General features: G+C 40.7%; 1 protein-coding gene across 10 annotated transcripts in view; it reads right to left on the bottom strand.

The window, feature by feature from the left end:
- DENND4A (DENN domain containing 4A) overlaps positions 1 to 18,544 on the bottom strand; it is a 61,735-nt gene extending 43,191 nt beyond the window's left edge. For 5 of the 10 annotated variants that reach the window (XR_012675189.1, XM_075159750.1, XM_075159756.1 and 2 more), the window contains exons 1-2: positions 13,593 to 13,836; positions 5,104 to 5,189 (exon numbers count right to left, since the gene is read on the bottom strand). Coding sequence is in view for 2 of the 10 variants with exons in the window: in XM_075159758.1 (XP_075015859.1) it covers positions 5,104 to 5,111 (8 nt within the window). In the remaining 8 variants the exon portion in view is untranslated. Of the gene's footprint in view, positions 1 to 5,103; positions 5,190 to 12,906; positions 13,183 to 13,592; positions 13,837 to 14,301; positions 14,321 to 18,361 lie in introns of those variants that run through there. The other 5 variants (XM_075159752.1, XM_075159755.1, XM_075159759.1 and 2 more) reach the window with 5 other exon arrangements.
- Positions 18,545 to 21,174: the final 2,630 nt, after the last annotated feature.

The following is a 21,174-nucleotide window of genomic DNA, read 5'->3' as shown; positions in this document are numbered from 1 at the left end:
AGATTCAGTTTCCTCTTTGTCAGAGACTCTTGAATACCTCTGCAAGTCACTTAAACCCCATGTCTTATTTAATAGCTTGATTTTGCAAATAAAGAAAATACTTTCTGCTCTTTCATGGAACATTGGGAAACGGGCTAAAAATGTTTATCTAAGTCACCCATATGTGCTGGAACCTCGTTAAAGTAGCTTCAGGAAGTTTACTGTCATCAAGTTCCAGACTTTTTAAACCAGACAAGCTCTTTAAGACTCCTTTTTGTTGAATTAATTTTGTTTGGGTGTAAAATTTTATTGCAAGAGAAACTGTTACAACACAGAACTTTCAAGAACTTGCTAGTATTCAGAAACCCAACAAGCAGAATTTAAAACAGTTTGAATGGTTGGTACAAGGCTTCAGTTTTCATGCCACCTTTATTCTGGTTGCTTTATCTCCCTCTATTTTTTGCTTTAGGTAGCAAGTATTAAGCCTTCATACCATCATGATTCTTGGATTTTACCAACAAATCTTCATTAAAACAAGCAAAATAAATTTGGACATCTCTCACTGGTAATTAGGGAAATTATGTCCTAAGCTGATACTGTGCATTTAATCAAATTGTTCCAAGCTGACCTCAGATTTCCAGCACCAGACCCTGCTCAAGAAGGAAGAATGTCAGCCTGCGCCTAATCACCACTATCAACCTCATCCACCAGTGCAAGAAAGGTAGTTCCATCTTCGTGCTCTTATTTTGCAGATTGTTTGTATTTTGCTGGAGTAACTGACTTGACTAGCTTCTAAAGTCACAAGGACATGAGTAACAGTTTTTATTTTAAGGTTATTTACATTATTCAAGAAAACGCAAAGAAAAACCCCCAAACTATCCAACCTTTATTTCTTTCTATATGGTTAATAAGCAGCACGGGACACTTTAGAACACATGATTACTGGGAAACAACCATCAATATATAGCAGCGTAACAGTTTGTAAATAACTGTTCAGCTTGTTTTCTGAGAGAAGAGAGAATGCAGTTACAAAACTAAGCTTAATTTGACCTATATTCAGTTATTTCAAAAACATCTGGAAGAGGTTACTCAATTAGCAGTATATGAGTGTAGTTAGCTACAAACTCAAACTTCTCCTTGAGTGATACATTCAAAGACACACAAATTCAACCACTACATATGCTGCCTATTATTTCACTGTACATCTGGCTTCAGCAAATCCAGAATAGGCTAGCAGCAAATGCATGAAGAGATAAAGAAGTTTCATAAAGCATCTTTAAACTCTAACATAAGACCAAACACTAACAACTTTTAGCTAACGTGACTGAAGTTCTAAATATTTTGTAACATTAACAATTCTCTGTAAAACTTAACTATGGTATACCACATTTTAACTATCATGAAAACTTTCTATCTTTATCAACCAGCACTCACTCTAAATCAATGGATAAGCTGTAACAGTTTTTTTAAAGCTACAATACACTGGGCAAGCATTTGCTCTTAAGTTAAAAAAGAAAAAGATATATATACACATCAGACTATAAGCAGTTGCTTTTAAAAAGTATCATCTGAAAATGCACCAAGAAATGTAGAAAGAAAACAATGAATATTTCATAACATATCTCAGAAAAGAGCTATATGTTCAAAGGCTGCTCAGAAGATAGAGGGGGAAGATATATGTAAAAAATATAAACCCCAAAATATTCCTCAAGAACTGCTGAGGAAGAAAGCGCTGGCTAAGTAAAAGCTACCAACCAAGCCATTTAAACTCAACGCTTACCCCATCATGAGCTCTGGCGAAAAAGTTTTCCATTAAAAGACTTGAAGAGAGAAGGTAGACTGAAAGCTGGCTAAGTTTTGCACTGTTGTGTATGAAAAATGCCCCGTAACCACAGGCTCAGTACAAAGCAGCAGAAACACTACAAAACTGAACTTTGCCTTAAAGATTCTGAGTTAGAAAAATATTAAGTTTTGTTCCTTTTCTCATTAGCATTATTTCACAAAACTACACCAATTTCTGGAGTGCTTCACAATGCCTTTTAAGTTGAAAAGACAAAAATATCTTAGTAATCAAAAATTATACAAGCTATGACTGTTAAAATTGCAAGTAAGCCTTATAACTTCAGTGTATTAGCAGCACACTATTTCAGTTTAATTAGCCAAGACAGCATTACAAATAAACAGAAAGATATATATATTATACTGAAGAATCATACCTATCTCACAATTTAAGCCTCGCTATTAATTATTTCATACTAAGTTTATACCAAAAGTCTTAAATTCAAACATTCATTTATTCCCAAAAGCACTTTGAAGAAAAACTGGGACAAGCTCTCCTCATTTAGAGCTGGTTAAAATTAGAATCCCCTACATACAAACACCTGCTATCACACAAATTTGCTTCCTAAGGTTATAGCAAGTAATACACAAGTCAGCAAGACTTTGATAATTTAATGCAGCTTTTACAGAAGGGAGAAGAAAAACACCTAGCTGATGATGCATCATCCCTTCAGATCTTTGCCTTCTGATACAAAGGCTTGCAGCTAAAAATGGGATAAAAATGCAGAAGATAAGAACAATTCAGTGGTATTTTATTCAAGCCAACTTAGACTGTACTAGAGCTACTGTGATACTCAAATTTTCAATATCTGTTTACTGTGAGAGCAGATTTATGCAAACTTTATGTTAACAGACCCCAGAAAGAAGGTATATAGTGTGAGCTAATTCAGTGACAAGTAATCATTCTGTGACAAGCAATTTCACATAAACTGACAGATATGAATAATTTCTGTAGAAACTCTTACCATGAAAGTATTCCAAAGCATGTTTAATTATATACATCACACATTGCTGCAAGTCAACTTCCAGGAAAAAAAAAAAAACAAAAACACCACACAACAGAAAAAGTCAAACTGCAGAAGAGTGAAGTGCAGGTCCCAGGTGAAATTCAACAACATTAACAGTGCCACACTGAGAAGCAGCTACTATTGCTTCTCTACACTTCAGTCATCTGGGGATGAAAGGCTGTGCTTTGAAGATAATGCCATGGGATCATAAACATAACCTCTTACAAAAGGCCCTGGAAACAAGTGCAATGCATGGTCTTTGAGGCATCTCATGACAATCATTTTCAATGGACTGCATACAATTAATACCACTATAAATTAAATACCATAAACATCAGTAAGAAACAAAATATCCTTGCAAATAGCAAACTGACTGTAAGAGCATATTAAAAACACACACAGACTTTGCAAATCATGACTATATAAATGTGGGAGAAAAGAGGGCTTTTTGTTTCCCCTGTTCCCATATTTTTAGAAATAGCAATCTCATAATCCTGCCACAGATCCACAAACTATTAGCTTGATTACTTTGCTGAAAGACAACAGGTAAACTCAGTTTCATTGTTTATTTAACTTAATTTTTTAGTATCATCATATTTCTTCAGAAACATTTAGGAAATACTAATCAATAATTTTCACTGTCTAACTGTCACCACTGTTGTAATTCATAGGTGCTGGCATTTTAGCAACTGTGCAAGAGATTAATCTGAAAAATTAGCTTTGCGATCTAACACTATAGGATCTATTGCTAGTGTTAAAAGAGAACCAGTTTGCTGCAAAGTGCAAAACAATCTGCTATTACATGAAAGATAATCAGGAGGTTTACAGGAGTTCCACGTGGCTGACTTTTGTGATAAAATACTGGTGGGACTTAGATCTAACCCTGAATTCAGAACACTAACTTATTTTGCTTCCAACAAAGTGTTTTTCTATTTGCTATAAGCTATCTGCAACTCTCATACAGAAAGCAAACAAAAAATCAAAAGACATGATTTTATTCCAGCTCACATACTTCCAGGTAAAACAACTAAATCAGTGTCCAAGCTTTTTGAACAGATCGCATTTTTCATTCAAATACTACAAAACGGAAGTAAACATCAGCTTTTTCCTCACCACATGACCAGAACTAATGCGGATGTGCCATATATTCCATCTGTGCACCAGCAACAGGCATCACGCTTCATGAAGTACAGAGTTTACTACAGATGCACTATACCATTTCCAAGGGAAAAAATACTGATATTCAATCTGCTCCTACCCACAGACTTTTGTAGAGGTAACTTGTAAGTGGGCTGCAGACCAGAAGAACTGCTCTACCAGTGCCAGCTTCTTTCCAGGAGCCAGCTTTCCCAGAGAGCAAAAAGGGTTTACTTGTATGCTTTTTGCATGTGCAAGAGATACATGACCCATGAAAGATAGCAGTAAGGACCATCCAACACCCCTAGAACAGTTTTGCCAGTCCACCTCCAGCAGATAGAAACACAACAACTGCCTTGCAATCTTTTAATCTTCCTTGTCTTCATTCCCATTGCATCCCATGTTTTCCTTTGAGAATATTAAATCACTTATTAATTTGAGTTCCTTATCAGGTCCATTAGCTGTCTAAAGCAGGTGACATTTTACTTTGTTAACCTGACTCCAAAGAGATGTTCTGTTTGTAAATAAGGAACAAATGTCTCTTAGTGTAGGTTGGAAACCAATGCAGGGCTCTCCATTTTTTAAAAATAGCTCAAAGCTTTATTAAAAATGGTGATTTTTTTTTTTTAAAGCATTCATCATATAATCACATTCCAAGAACTTCCTTCCTTTGAAGGCACAGGAAGAGTAGACAGATAGACAAATCAATGACCAATTTTAAAAAACTGCCATTAAAGTTTTAACAGCCCCCAGCATTTCAGTCTCATGTGCTGCGTTATCCTGTTGAAGTACGCTGCGAACACACAGAAATGTGGCAGCTAGTCATGCAAGAGCAAAATGAAGTTAACTGGATCAGTCAGTCCTGCTATGGCTACTCAGAACCATTTCTCAGCCATGACACTGCACAAATCACATGAGAGCTCAACAGTCTAGAGAACATGTGAATAACTGCAGTTACCCAGAGAAAAACCTTCCATCCCTGTACTTCCAAAGTTGCCTGCCAAAAGCAATGGACAAGCCTTTTTTCCCCCCAGTATTTTCTTCATAGCAAGAAAACAATCCTGGGAACAAAGCAGAAGCACTTCAAATATCTCAAGTCAGAAGACAAGCCTTTTGGAAACTCTTTCAATGTGTTCCCTACCTTTTCATCAGGGCATTGCTTCTACACTTTGCCTTTCTTGCTGTTAGCCAGGCTTTAACAGAGACTTCTTGTTAAAGTTTCATTCCCTATAGAAACAGTAAAAACAAAAATTAAACAATGTACATATATATTAAAACTTAACTACTGCACACTCTGCTGTGCCAGCCACATTAAACAAACATTGTGAATTGTTGTAGGACTTGCTTACGAAGACAAGGTTACATGTCACAACTGTTAAAAAAAGTATATGAAACCAGATTTTAAACTTAAGAAACAAAATATCAAGTTTTATGCTGCATTGATATTTTAAGAATGGAATCAACACACATTTAATGTTTTAAAGAAACAAAACCAAAGAATGGTTGAGCCAGCCACTTCAAATTATTTCAACTCTTCCACTATTTTCTGATAATAAATACCTTCCATGTCTATTCATAGAAAGGTGCCAGCCAGCTATGAAAGTGCTCTTTTATCTCAATAACCTTTCAAAGTCTACTTCAAAATACTGTTCCTCTTTGCAAGATTCCGATATTTAAGCAGATCCTTCTCACTCCACAATCAGCAATACACGTACTCTTCCATCTAGCCACCTTACTCCAATTCCCCGTTCTTGCAGTTACATTTACAGTCTCCTTGCCATTTACCCTCACAATTCACTGTTTTTCTTCAGGTATGGTATACTTAGCTTGTAAATACCAGTATGACCACTTTTAAACATTGGTATGACCATAGATAGCTTGAGCTTGTGTTTTATACTGAGGCATGTGCAAGCCAGGCAGCCTGTGCTACAGTTAAGCACTTTGAAGCAACAGCTTTCCACCATGGGATTGAGGAGAATACCTCACTGGTGACACTCTCAGACTTCAATCTCCCAGAAAGACTCATTAGCATCAGCAAGGCTGTAGTCAAAAATAAATTTTGTCTAACGAGGCTTCTATTTGCCAAGACTTGGAGAACACTCTTAGAAGATTACTGTGAGAAGACTTCAGAAAACAAGTGTAACATGCGCAAGGCTGGGAAGAAACACATCTCAGGAGGGTTTATGCAAACCATGAAAGATTTGCTTCCAGTCCTGCAGTGATAAAAAATTTGGGAAAAAACCTTACACTAGGTTATATTTTTGGGAGCACAAAGTTCAAGGCTCTGTTCATAACCTCAAAGTACAGGACAACTTATTTCAGATCATGCAGAAGCAATCAGCACTGTTAGTTCATTACTCCTACAGCAAGGAGTGGGGGGTGACAGCCTAGGATTTAACCCAGCCCCTGGTGCAAGTCTTTCTAATCCATACAGCTCTATGGACTAGTACTAGTTAAAGTCAGTTACTCTCCAGTAACTGACTTTAAACATTTTTACACCAGACTACAAAGTAAGAAAGCATGCAGCAGCAGCACTACACATTTTTGTCTAATGACCTGATCTGTAAAATAAAGTTTCCACGAGTGTCAGAAATTATAATTTTAGGGATCACCTGCAGACCTCAAGCACAGCTGCAAAAAGTCTAAGAAATAAGCAGCATTAACAAATGAATAATTTCCCCATGGACACTTCAAAAAACATCTTTCCTAGTCAATTATCTGGAAAGCCAACGAGGAGAGTTAAAGGAAAGAAAAATATACTTTTAAGCATCACAAGGAACACAACAAGAACCGCTGCCAGTGTACTTGCAGCTCTATTTCGTAGTACTTGCAGCTTGTAGAATGTATTTACAACTAGTTTGTTGTCCTCCATCTATAAAGTAAAAGATCTACTTGTTCAAGAAACAAGGTGCACAGGACTGACATTATTACCCCAATACAGCTGGGACTTCTCATAGCATTTTTATTTTTTAGTAGGACATTGCCTGTACTTTCTTTTCTTCACATTTCCTACTACCACAGCTAAACAAATGACAGCAACAGAGAAAGTTACTAACAAATAGGGTTAAAGTGATAAATTGCATTACTTTTTAGATCCTATGGCATACATCTGCGCTCAATAATGTTAGACAACGCAGTAATTAGTGAGAAGCCACTAGCCTCCACTAAGCTCCCTTTGGTGCTGCATCAATAGTAGTACCAGTGCTAAGAAACATATTGGCATATAAAAAAAAACCAAAACAAACAAAAAACCCCAACATTGTTCTGCCCCTACATCACTGACCGGAATTGCTATCAAGTTTTTTGCAGGCCCATTCACAATCATCTGTACCAACTCACGGTTAACATACTCTCATCCAAACAGCAGAGGAGATAAATCAAGAGAGTTCAGAAAACTTGGCAACAAAGGATCTCCAAGAGGTGCCCGGGAAACAGTAAAGTGCTGGATAAGAGCGCAGGGACAGAACACAAGACTATGAGTTTGGGAGCAGAAAATAGGAATGCAGGCCAAGAACTGAGGGACAAGCAGATTTGTTCAGCAATGCCTAGGAAGAAAGAAAAATTAGGCTTAAATTCAGAGGCTAATCTAGATTCAGTGGGATCGCTGCAGTCAGTGAGCAAGAACTAGCCATCTAGAGTATCAGAGCTTAGAGGAGGAAGCAGAATAACTAGCAGAGAGAAGGCAAGAAGGCACAGGCTTCACCCCGAGGGAGAGATCAGGCATTTTCTACATCTCCTATACTCTCCACCATCGCCCACCAAGTCTTCCATTTGTTTGTTCTTCATTGCTATTTTTAGTCTCAATAAACTAAAACCATTTACTAAGAGGGTCTAACAAGACACAGGCTGCTTAGGTGTTCATTACTGTTGTGCCACAGCAAAATCTCACGATATTCAACTCTGACTACAAAAATTCAAGAAAGTGATGTTCAAGTATCCCATGAGATTCATGACAGAGACAAATCTTAACAAGGCCAGTTTTAAAACTTCCACTTTTCTTTCTACATTACAGTGTTTATGGCCAAAAAGCACAACCAAAGAATGGAAACAATTTCTGAAGTACAACTGTTTGTAGGGAGGGATGCAGAAAACAATTTATAGCAAATGAGGGGGAGGGAAGCCAAGGTAAGCACTATAAAATGTAAACATTACTTCATCCAAAACACAGTTCAGGAGGGCAGCTAGCCGATGTTTTTTGTACAACTACTTATTATACAACAACTTTTTAAAAGGAGAAGTCCCCCAAACAGAATGTTCTGTTTTCCTTGGCACAGCAGATAAAGGCAAATGAAAGCAGCAAATCTTCCAATATTGAGCTTCAAACCCAAAATCTGTCACTGAAAATGTCAAAGTGCATCAACCAAGATTGACAGAAGTGGCCTGCTTTCACCCAGCCATGTTTGGGCACACATGCCAACCTCAGTTTAGTTTTGAAGCCATTCTCTACCCAAATTAAAATTTTGAATTCAGGTGTGGTGGAGGGAAAGACAGGTGGGAATTGTTTCTAACATTTTTTTGCTACATTTAAAAACGCACTGTAATTGTGACTTAGAACATTTGACATTCTTTTTTTTTTCCGGCCAGCAAAAATGTCCTGTAAGGTAAGAAAACTGGACTCAGCCATGCTGCAAATTATAGACTCCAAGTGGATGACATGCATAGACTGCAACTGCAGGGCTGTAACTGCCGCTTGCAGATGATCTACACCACACTGGAAAGGTTTAATGGTGAGATAACACCTCCCTCATCTAGTAAATCTCTACATCCAGTTAGCAAAATGTTCATCATATACCCCACAGAAGAATGTCTGAATGTACTGCTACCAGTTCAGCTACAAATATATCTATCAACTAACATGTATTGCTGTGACAGTTTCCTAGCTAGGTTAGCTAACAAAGCAACATAAAGCAACATTAGGGTATCCCCCCGATAATCACAGTAAATTAGCTGAAATGCAATGATATGCCAAGGTAACTACTGCTTCAGGATTCCAAAGCCAGCTCAAAATACCTCTTTGTAACATAGAGCAGACATATCTTAAAAACCCTTCCCCATCTTTTGGACCAAAATTATTAAATAACCACACCCTTAAAAGAAAGGCTGGAGCGTACTGAGTCAGGGAGAGTCACCTCATGTGCTAAATATTATGAGAAAAGTACTCACAGAAGGGCTTGCCCTGGCGCTCTACATAATGAAGTCTCACTGTCCCGAATAGGAGCTTAGCATACAAGGTAACTACAAAGTTGTACAATTTGTGAGAACACTGCTCCTGTACTGGCATTTAACTGACAGCACTGTGCTGCACCTGATTACTTTTGCACTTGCAGGATCTGGCCAGCATTGGCTCTTTCACTGTAATTTTATAGTCAAAATATCATGCAAACTCGCTGACATACAGAAGCTACCGGAGCTGGACCAGATCCTGATCTTAGTTGTACAACTGAGAATAATTCCTTAAGCCCACAAGTTTCTTCTGAAGCTCAAGACAAAACCAAAACTCCAGAGTCCAGTCCACAATTCCCTCCTCTTTGTTTGCATAACCCTTGCACACAAAAAAAAGTGGGGGTTTCCTCTTGGGACTTTCTCATTTGCACGTATGTACATACAACGTATACAACACACTTACTGCTTGTCCACTTTTATTTTAGATGGCTAAATTGAAAGAATTTGATTAATTAGTATTAATGATTTTTTTCTGACCCAAATTAAAAAAAAGTCAAATTTTAAAGTAAAAATTAAGTAGTGAGGATATAATTGGCTAACTTACTTCTAACACTCCTCTTTACTCTTTGCATCCTATTTTTATACCATTGTTCCTTATTCTTTCACTCCCTGCCCCCCGTTATTGCTTACTTCAATTTCACTCTACTTCAGCCCCTACAGTATCCCTGGATCTAATACATGAAAATACACTTTGAAAAGGTAAAAATATACCATTTAAAAAAGTAGGGCCAACACTTTCTGAAGTCTTTTGTTTCCACTTCTCCTCCACAATTTCCTCCTGGTACTGTTTCTGAGCTCTTTAGGGAACTACCAATGACTATTTCTGCATCATAGACTTCTACTAAAACGACTGCTATAGATCAAACCTCTCAGCATCACTGCCTCACATAGCCTTCACTGTACCTTTTAATTTTGACTCTATAGTCTGTGGGGGCACTCTATAAGCATACATGCATCAGCAGAGTATTTTCAGATCAGTCATAGACCAAGCTTCCAGACCAGGCATAGACTAAGTCTGAACTGAAGGACAGCAGAAAATATCCAAGGCTTATTAAGCAATATAGCAAACAACCTCGTTCACTTGAAGTAATTACTTGGTCAGTACCACTGTTAGAAATAGCTGATTTTAAATAGTTGAACAGTGGTGATGCATTCACTGTTTATACATATTCATCTCCTACCTGTTAGCTAGCCTCAATTAAACCAAGGCTTTAGCTTGCAGAGGATTTGCAAGGATTTGCTGTTTTTAGTATGGCATAAAACTCCTATCATGATTTGTGCTGCAGTAGCAAGTATTATTTGTATACAGAATTAATATATAAGGAAATAGATGCAGGGTCTTTTCTGTGCTCTTGCCTAAGATCACCCAGTGAGGCTACAGCAGAAGGATGAGGGACAAGTACAACTCCGCCCTCTAAACCACACCTCTACCCTTGCTTTTTGTGCAGGCTCAACCTAAACTTTCTTCAAAGGTGCTAAATCTTTACAGGGTTTGGTTTGGGGGGGGAATTGTGAAGGGGGGGGCAGGCTGGGGTTTGGGGTTTTTTTGGAGAGTCAGCATGAAAAAAAATTTGAAATTTCAATACATCACAGAGAAGACTGATTTAAACACTTTCTCTTTAGCAAAAAGGAGAATTGTACTGGAAATACACCAGTCCACATAAATTGCATCATGTTTTGTTAAGGCACTTAAATAGAAATTATTTTGGTGTCTTTTTTTGGTCCTTTCCCTCTCCTTTTAAGAAGTATTACTGTTCTTTCCTGGAAACTTCAGAACAAATACTTTAAATCCACAGTTACAAATATATCAAAATCTGAGCTACTGGAACCCTTTGTCAGACAGCAAGGTACTTGGAAATCACCAATACCTCAAACATTATGTTTGAACAAGGTTACATTGACTTTTTTTTTTTAATCCATTATAAATTGTGCAATGTTTTAGCCTCCAACTTTTTGGTCATGCCGACACCATATTTAAAAACTAAGGTCAAAGTTGAGTAAAGGACAGTGAATGGAAAGAAGACTTCCTACAAGTCGTCATTTTGGGAGATATTTAAGATTGAGAAAGGTTTTAACTAAGTAGCTATTGTACTATTCCCTTGCCAAACCTGCCAGTGTTTGACCATGAATGAAACTGTTTCTACAGCCACTACAGCAGGAATTTACCTAGAAATTAGTAAACCCTTCAATGCAAAATCCTGTAGATTAAAAATTGCCAGTCTGGCTTCTGAACAGTGGTGCCCACAATTCCTTTGCAAGAGTGACACAGAACAGTAGTATTAGTCAGACACCTTCCTGAGACAACCTCATTCTCTTTAGAGCACCAGCTGGGCTCTACTCACTACCTTGCTACTTTCCCTTTCAAGCATATATCTTAAATAGGACCAGGTTATTTACATTGTTCCTAATGCTTGACCTGAATCAGCTACGCTCACCTGAGCCCTATAGTATGTGCCAGGCTAAGTCAATATTTATGCTTTTACTAACTAATAATTAACTCTGGCTATGTAACTACAAAATTGCTAATATTGCCATTACCACATATAGAAATTCCATTAAGTGCCATACCAGTGTTATATCCAAGTAAAGCATATAGAACAAGCCATTCACCAGAAATGCAGACCTGCAACCACACTGCTACAAAAAGTATGAAAACTCACATGTATGAACATCCTTAATACTGGAAAAACATTTCTAAGTAAGCCTGTATTTTAAAAAACGGTCCTAATGCCTTTTGGCTTACTGCTTGCAGAAACAGGTCTTGTCTTTTCTGCTACTTTCTAGTAAATTCACTGTTTAGAAGAGGCCGTTGGGTAAAGTCTGTTCCAAAGGAGCAGAAGCCGCTCATAAACTTGAGGAAAGTACCTCATCCAGCTGGACCCTAATGTTTCTAGAATAAGTAAAACATGTACAGCACACAAGCTTTTAAGGCTGTAGAGAAGCTTAATCTTTTTTGTTCTGTCTTTAAGGCTCCATGCAATTTTCCCCTTCCCCAAAAGCTAACCACAAAAACTCTAATGCTCTATTTTTGATAATGAAACAATTTCAATGCCAACTCACGATTACCCCTAGAAAACTTAGCTTCCTTTACCAGAGATGCAGTTCCCCTTTAATGTTCACTTTAAATGAACTTACAGACACCTCAATACTCTAAAAGTAAGACAGAATTTCACAAATACTCTAAATATATGAATTTTTTAAAAGAAGAGAGAAATGGGAGACTCTTACAAAGTAAGACTTGTATGCTAGACACACAAACCAGAAATAATCCATTTACTCCCCCTCGATCTTCCTTGGCTAGACTAAGTCAATTAGTTTTCCTAAACCATCACAGATACTTGCCAAGATTAAATATTTGTGTTTAATCATTCAGAAAGTGAAAGATTATGTACCGTAATGTAACACCCTTTACGGAAACCTCTAGTTGAGAAACAGTTCCAGAAAAAATTGTGAAATGAAGTAAGAAGCTGTCCAGAACACCACGCTTCTACTCAGTTAATTCAAAAAAATTAAACTTCAGAACTAAGCGCCAAGACCTCATTTTTAGCAAATCAACATTCTCAGAGGCGGCACATTTTTAAATGCAGCCCGTTTGAAATTACTCCAGAATAACAACCATCGCTAGGAAGTTATTAAATATTATCATCCCCTGACCAGCAGCTTATGCTACATGCAGACATCATGACGGAACAAAGATAAAAACATCAGGGCTAATTTTTACCATCATATCCAGCGCGTCGCATTAATCCAGGTATACAGTAACCCAGGCTGTGGGAGCCAACGGGAAAGTCGCAATAAAAATACGCACGCACAAGGCTGAACACTACCTGTGCAATTCCAGCTGACGCAGCGCACGCTGCATGGAAAAATTGCTCATTTATTTGGGGAACACACACCTCGGCCGGTTTCTCCCCGAGCAGCTCTCCAAGCACGCTCCTGCCCTGCCTTTGTAACATGGCAGGTCAGCAGGGAGAGCTCAGCCCAGGCGCAGGCAGCTCTCCGCCCTGGGGAGCGCCTGCCTCGGCGGCCCCGCAAGCCGGGCCGGGGGTGCGCTCCTCCGGCCCGGCCATGGCCGCGGCGGGGGGCTGGCGGGAAGCGTCGGGCTGACGGGGAAAAGGAGAAAGTTTTCCCCCTCCCGCCGCGGCCCAGCGGAAAGTTACCGCCGCCCCTGCGCTCCCCTCAGCCCCTCGCCCGGCCTCCCGCCGGGCCCCCTCGCCCCCGCCCGGTACTGACAGCCCCGCGCGCCGCCGGCCCCGCCGCGGGCCGGGGGAACCGCGGGCAGGCGGACGCCCCTTCCCCACCGGCCCAGGCTCGCTATAGCGCCCGGCCCGCGACATCCCCCCCCGCCCCCGGCGCCCCACCGCGGTGACAGCCCGGCGCGCTCCCTCGCCGCCCCGCAGCCCTCACCTCAGGCGGGGGCCGCGCTCCCCGGGGCAGGGGAAACGGCCGCCGGCGCCGAGGAGCGGGAGGGTGAAGGGGGGTAGGGGGGAGAAGCACACTCGGTCCCCGCGCCCTTATCTCATCCTAGCGGAGCCCGACTCGCCTTCGCCGCCTCCCCGCCGTGTGGGCGTCTCAGGCGGGATCCCCCCTCCCCTCCGCACCGCCTCCTCGCGCCGCCATCTTGGCTGTCACGGGGGGTGGGTGGGGGGGAGGGAGGCGGGCGCAGACTCGTGACCGCGGGGAAGGCGCGGGAGGGCGCCCGCCGGGTCCTGCTGCTCCGCGGCGGGAGGCGGTCGTGTCCCGCCGCGCCTGAGGCGGGCCCGGCGCCACCGCGCTGCATAACGGCCGTGTGCGGGCCCCCCCCGGCGCCCAGCTCGCCTCTGAGGACTCCCTCGGGCCGGGCGGGCCTGTCGGCGAGGGACCTCGGTCCAGCGGCCCCCGCCTGCCTCCTTCCCCCCTCAGGGAGCGGCGAGGCGCCGGCGGCTCTGAACCGTGAGGGGGGAGCGGGACGCGCTCAGTGAAACCCCCTCAGCACAGGCTAAAACACGACGCGCAGACCATGGGCTCGACTCTACCCTCCCCGCCGCTCCGCCTTACAGCGTCTCCCGCCCGCCGGCAGCACCTTTAATTTAAACAGAAATTAATTCCGGCCCAAATAGACCAGTCTTTCGCTCACCTGCGGCGCCCGTCGCCAGGTCCCGGAGGAGGTGCCGGCTGTCTGGAAAACAAGGGAAGCGAAAGGGGGGGATTTTCTGCAGGCTTGATGTAACCCGCATCAGGTTGTTGCATCAAAGACTAGAAAAGAACCCGAGACAAAAATAATCTTTTAAGAACGTGCGGCTAAGATTAGTGCAGCGTGTCAAGATGTTGCTGAGCACAACACAATGAGTCCTCCTGCTTGTACCGACACACAAATACTACTTTTCTGGCACCTTGTGTACTGCAACCCTGGGTTTCAAAATTTTATACCCATGTGCTATTTTTGAAGTGATGTTTAGGGATAGGCTCCAACCATACAATTTTGGCTTTGAATTCAAGCTTCCCTCAGTCCGTTTGGCTCGAGGGTTTAGATGTGGCTCGTTATAAAGACAGAAAATTCATATGAAGTTCTGAATTTGGACCGTAAATGCTTACGTATGTTCAAACCTACTGTATTGACTTACCTCATCCCTCTGAAAAATCTGACCAAATAGGAGAATATACAAGCAAAAAGTACAAAATAAGACTTTTTTTCCCCACATGCTTTTATTAATAGGACTGTTTACAGCAGAAATGCTGCTCCTCCTACCCCCCATGTAGGAAACAGAGCGGCTGACACAAGCCGGTCTCTACCCAGGCAGAAGCACCCATGTGCAAGCCCGCACATGCAGACGCAGCTTTGCGCTGCCAGGTCTGATATTTGCGAGCTGAGTCTGTCTCTTTTTTTTCTCAACAGACAGCATACTGACTAAGGAATGTGTCAAACCCCTATCCCAGGCAGAGACTACAAGAACAACATCGCCCATTCCTTGTATTTCTACATAAAATGCGTTTCTAGCCACACCCATAAAGACGTTTTCTCTCTCAACAATGTACAGGGGAGTGAGAGATCAAGCACCCAGAACCTCAGTATTTTTTGCAGCAAGCTGGTTTGTGTTCTGCAGTGAGCCCTTAAATTATGTAGTGTGCTGGTAGAAATTTTTCTAAATCGTTTGACAGTTTCAGGTACATTTTAATGCTGGAAATGTTTTTCAAATAAATAGCAATAATGAAGTCCATCTTCTGGCTTGTGCTAGTAATTTTGATATTCAAACTATTCTGTGCTCTCTGCCCTTGCCCGTTTTTCATGTAGGCATAATTTTTAGGCCTCAGCATTAACATTCAAGATGAATGGGTCTGTTCCTACTTCTAAGAGTATTGTTTCAGCTGCATGTATACTAAGGCAAAATCACTGCATTGAGGTATGAATAGTTCACCTCTCACAGTTTAGGTTCATAACCATTAAAATATTCCTGACTATTTCTACTGGAAACTTAACTTTCACAGCAACGTAATTCTTAATCATTCTGTGGCAGTTTTCATACTTTTCAGCTCATGTCATAGGTAAAACTTTGTGTAGACGTCTCTTTGATTTGCTGTTAATTTATAGCTCGACCTGTTTATTTCCATGCACCATTTCTGTCCTTCTAGGACTTACCTGCATTTAATTACATATTGTGTCAATGTCAACAAATCGCAGTCAGGGATACGATCTCACCGTGCAAGGCCTGATACAGACACCAAACAAAGTAGGTTCTGCCCAGTCCTACCACCCCAGCTAACACAGTGCCTATCTCTGTCCTGTCCTTCTTGTTCTTGCATCTCCCCCTCCTTCCCACTCTATTCCATCAAGCCTCTTCTGCTTTCTCTCCATGACCCACCTGCTGCTCGCTCTCTTGGCTGTGGCACACTTTCTTCCCCACCAGCACATTTAATTGCAATGTTCCATTTCATTATTAGCTTGTCACCACCTCTATCGAGTCACCTTTCCTAACATATCTAGCCACAGAGCTTTCCTGCATAGCTTGTCATCAATTTTCCACATTAAGGCTTGTCTAAAGCCATGTGCGAAAGGGTCTACGAAAAATAATTACTATAGTGCTGTGTTTATTTCTGAATAAAGAGCAGCATCAGTGAATAGTGTTACTGTACAGGCAGAGACAGATTTACTGTGTGCCCAGCTCCTGCAGGCTCATTGCACAGAAACGTATCTGTGTGTCAGTCAAACAAAGCCTTTCCCTTCGTGGGGACTTTAGGGATCTCTAGGCAGTGGTCTCTGCATGCATACGGAGACCAACCCCAAGATCATGAAGTCAACAGAAATCTTCCTATTATTAATTCCAGTTAGTGTTGGAGCAGATTCTTGTTGTGCATAGTGAGTTAATTAAACAAGTTAACAACTGCAGGTGGGCAGGCATCATGCATGCTTAATGTGGTATTCTGCTGCCTCTCAAGTGCAGGGTGGAGCACCGTCAGCCAGATTTAGCCTCTCCAGGAGTGCGGCCAGGGAGACGCGCTGGGTTTCTATGGACTGGCAACCACGGAACCATTTTTTTCCATGTTGCAACCCCAAATTTCTAGCTTGTGGCACTAAAGTAATTTTCCAAGTATGGCTTAGCTTATTTTAAGCGCATTTTACACATGGGTAAACTCAAGCAAGGCAGAGGACAAGTGGCAGATGGTCAGTGACAGAGCCAGGAATGGAATGGAGAACTTCCCTGTCCCAGGACATGGTTTTAACAGACTTTGTCCCAGGATTGTGAGATTTGACTACTTACAATTCATGAGGCTTCAGCAGTGCTCAAAAAAAAAAAAAAGGAAAAAAAAAAAGAGCAGCTATTGCTATTTCGCAGTATTTCCTAGCAGAGACTGGCTTCCATAGGCAAAATTATTTCAGTTTCTTAAGTATGCAATTTGGGGCTTCATCTGTTCACTTTCTTACCAATTTTATTCCTTTTGAACTCACTTGGCTGTGCTATGTGCACTGCTCATTTATGTCTACAGGGGGGAAGAATGAGTCTCCAAAAGAACCCAACAGAACATCTTTCAAATAGACACGGCATATCTGTAACCTTGGTAAAAATAAAGATAATGATAATGGATAATTATAAACCATGTAACTGGCAAAACAACACTCTGCATTTCAGAGGATGAATTGCCTTACCCTGTCCAGTAACCCACTTTATGGCGCAGTAATGGATCTACATCCGGAAGGTTACGCGATGAAATGGAGCCTTTGGCACGCTGGAATCACGCTGAGAACAAAGCAACGTCTTTGTGGGTTTTTTATATATATGCATATTTGAAAATCTAGAACTTACCCCTTTTGACATCAAGAGACCATCCCTGCTTGGAATGATTAAATTCTATGAAATTAGATTATGAAATAATAAAGTATTTAAATATTGTGATGCAGCAGTACAACAGTGCAGTTACCCTTCCTTTTACTGCTTCGAGTATAGTATGTCTGAAAAGCTTTTTGCACTCCAGGGAAACTACTTATTATAAATTATAAAAGAGGCAATAGAATATCATGCATATATGTGAAAAAAAAAGAGGTTTCAGAACCTTCTCTAGATAAAGAACTTACTGAAGCAGCTAAAAATATTGGTAAATGAAGCGAACAGAGGGTCTGATCCAAAGGCCACTGAACTCGGCAGAAGCACGGCAGGGGGGTTCATTAGGTGTCAGTCATGTATGTCATGAATTACAATTCACAAAATGCAAATAAAGAATTTTATTGTGTATGAGTAAGGATGAAGTCTAATTGCAGTGTCTAGGTATTCCACTTGGGTAAAATGAGCAGGTTTTTCTCCAGCAGGTAGACTTTCTCAGCAAGGATTTATTGCAAAAATTATGTGAGGTATTGCAAAAGTTATGTATGGGAAATAAAAAGGAAAGTAAGTGTATCCAAAGAGGAGACCCAAATGTTTCCAAGTCATTTTGATAACTAAAAATCTGATGCAAACTCATTATCATTTCACTTTTCAGTGCTGATTTGCCTCCTCAGAATTGTGCATCTGCGAATGTAGACTGTGCATCATGAAGTTTCCCTCAGCGCATGCTAAAACTATTCTCAAGGCATTGCAGCATTGCAGCAACTATCAAATGTCGAATGATAAGAGACCCACTGGATGGCCATTGGTATTAATCGGTGTGAAAACATTGCGCTTTGCTGTGTTGCTGCAGGCAGGGGTATCAAGCAAGCGATGCCGTACCTCTTCTCCTGTTGTTAGTAGGCAAATAAGTATGTACAGCTGGAACATATTTCTGGAGTGGCTCTTCCCGTAGACACTGGAAGCTCCGAAACAAATATTTGCAGCAGATTTTTTGAGAACGGGACAGCAGAAGGGTTGCTTGAGGATGGTCCGAGTGCTAGTGCCTGTACCAAAACCCAACTTCTTGTCTGTTCCAACACTAACTCGTTTTAAGTATTGCTCTCATCGGTAAAGCAAGATAACAAAAGCTTCTCTTGGTGGAGTAATATCAGGAAGGAAATTATGCATGCAGATTCGCCAGCAAAAATAACAGTCTCGGGCTGTAAATGTACACACTGATACTGCTGTTTTGTTGCTATTTTCAGCAGCCCCTGTACCCTCAGGGGGAGAGTAAGGACTCGACTGTTATCACTGTTGTTCATCAGTGGCATCAGCCTTAAAGGTTCGATTCGGACTCGCCCTCTTTGGCCCATCTGGAGGTGATTTCTGCAAATAGCAGTCTTTTCTCTGAATCAGTCCAATTCATCATCCAGAGTCACACCACGCGATACTGTGGTGCTGGGGGTATCTTCTCTCACATCAGGTATAAAACCGCTTTTCCTCACTAAAGAGCTCAGTTCCTTAGTTTTTGCACTTTTATTTATCTTCACACCATGCCTAGGCCAAGTAATTGCATTCCATGCATCTAAACATTCCCCACAGTTTTATCTGGCTAAGATACTGGCTTCAGGCTCTAAACTCTTGTGTAGTGCTGCTGTTTAAAGTTTTTGAATTTTGTTCTAGAGATCACTTGTATCATGATGGGTTACGTGAAGTATATCTTATCAGTTAACCACTTCTCAGGAGTACTATTAGGCTTAATTAATGTTTGTAGAACACTGCTGAGATTCTCAAGAGAAGCAGCTATAGAAGTGCAAAGGATTATAATTAATTTAAAACTATCTCACTTTTAAGTAAATGGCTAACAACTCCTAAGCTGAGATTTTCCAAGTAAAACTAATTTATTTGATTCTTAAACAAAAACATTCTGAAATCTGGGTTTCCATTTACTGCTACCAGTGTATGATGCATTTTGATTTTTATTGTCCTTCAATATCCTTTGATACATCCAGGTACATAACATAGCTTGCTTTAGTTCAGGAAACACTGTCCAACGTATGTAAGTCAGGTTAAAATAAAACAAAACACCAAAATAACTAAATTAATAAAGACAATCCACATCACCATTTGCCTTTAATATATTAAGTATTTGAACCATAAAGCCTGTAATTAATATTATGGGATAATTTCCATACTTATTTATAAGACATCTCATTTACATAAATAGTCACTATCTGGAAATAAACCCAGATCATTAAAATTCAGAAAACTGCCAAGTCAGATTGAGATCAGTCAAGATGTACCGAAGAGATTTGCTGGACTCCCTGTTTGAAACTGTTCAGAGAGAAGAATCTCTGCTCCCAAACAAGCTTAAACAGGACACTGCTTTGGAAATACAAGCAGTGCTTCATCCACATGACATCACCAAACAGAACAGTTGTTTCGTACGGTGAGCAAACATTGGGTCACTCTTCTCATCAACTGTCATGGAGGGTTTCCAAGAAAATGCATCTGATGCATCTGCACTGAAAATTTGACCCAGATTATAGCTGATGTTTTCATAACACAGCTTTACTGCTTTTCTGAAACACTACAGCATTTCAAAATACTTCTTTCTTTCAAAATACTTTCAATACTCACAGCACTTCCAAAATTTTGCATCTAGTCAGAAAACTCATTATGCAGAAAAGAAAAAGAAGAAAAAAATGGCACTTCCATGTTTCTATTTGCAAGCTAGATTCATCGCTCCTCAACTATTAGCTAGAGGGTCACAGGTATGTAAAAATATGTCCTGGTTGACTAAAAGTACGGATCTCAGGCCCTGCTGACAGTGCTTTTGTCACTCAAGATCCAGAGCGTTCATTATTAGAATTTTTTTCTAGGTAGAAATAAAACCACCAATTTTTAAAAAGCTACAGCTACAGAACATACTCAAAAAAATACTGCAATTGCCCTGTTAAGTCAGACCTGTGTCTATCCTTTTTCAGCACAAGATACTTCTTTGAAGTGTGAGTAAAAGCCCACCAGAGTAAGGCAATACACCACAATTTATCCTGTTTGGATGATTTTCTTACTAATTCCTAGAGAATGAAGGTTGGCTCAAGTACCGAGTCATGAGGGTTTCATCTCAATACAGATATTTTTAGTATCTGTTATTTTATCTTGGGTACTTTTAAAATCTGTATCACTGCCCAACTCCTCTCCTAATTATCTGAAATTCTTTTCTTCTGTAACTGCTTTGGAATGTTCCCTTATGTTCTTACAAATACTGCCCTTATTATATTGGGTCCTAATTATACTCATCTATCGACTCGGTTAGGTAAGAGTGTACTTGTTTAAATGTGAGCAACTGCTGAGAAACAGAGGCAAAAGAGAGTCACAACAGTAAATCTCACCGGTGAGTCACCATCAATATAGGTCAGGCCAAGCTTCTGCCCTTCTCTGACCTCTCTGAGGATTTGGTCCAGCTTACCCGAAGAAGCCCTTAACCTCAACAGACCCCTCGTGCAGTCAGAACCCAAACTTACGTTTGTATTCCTTTGCTGTAACGCCACTGCCACTTCAACACGGAAGTTTAGAGGGGATGAACACTTTCTTAGCAACTGGAGCTAACAAAGGAGTCCACAACCTGGAGCTGACGAAGGAGATGAGAGTGAACACAAACCCAAGCACCTTGAGAATAAAACACAAAACTTATTTGTTTAACCCAAGCT

The sequence above is a fragment of the Calonectris borealis genome, chromosome 11, assembly GCF_964195595.1.
Source record: "Calonectris borealis chromosome 11, bCalBor7.hap1.2, whole genome shotgun sequence".
Classification (NCBI taxonomy): domain Eukaryota; kingdom Metazoa; phylum Chordata; class Aves; order Procellariiformes; family Procellariidae; genus Calonectris; species Calonectris borealis.
Note: the sequence above shows the minus strand (reverse complement) of the source record. Positions and strands in the feature narration are given on the sequence as shown.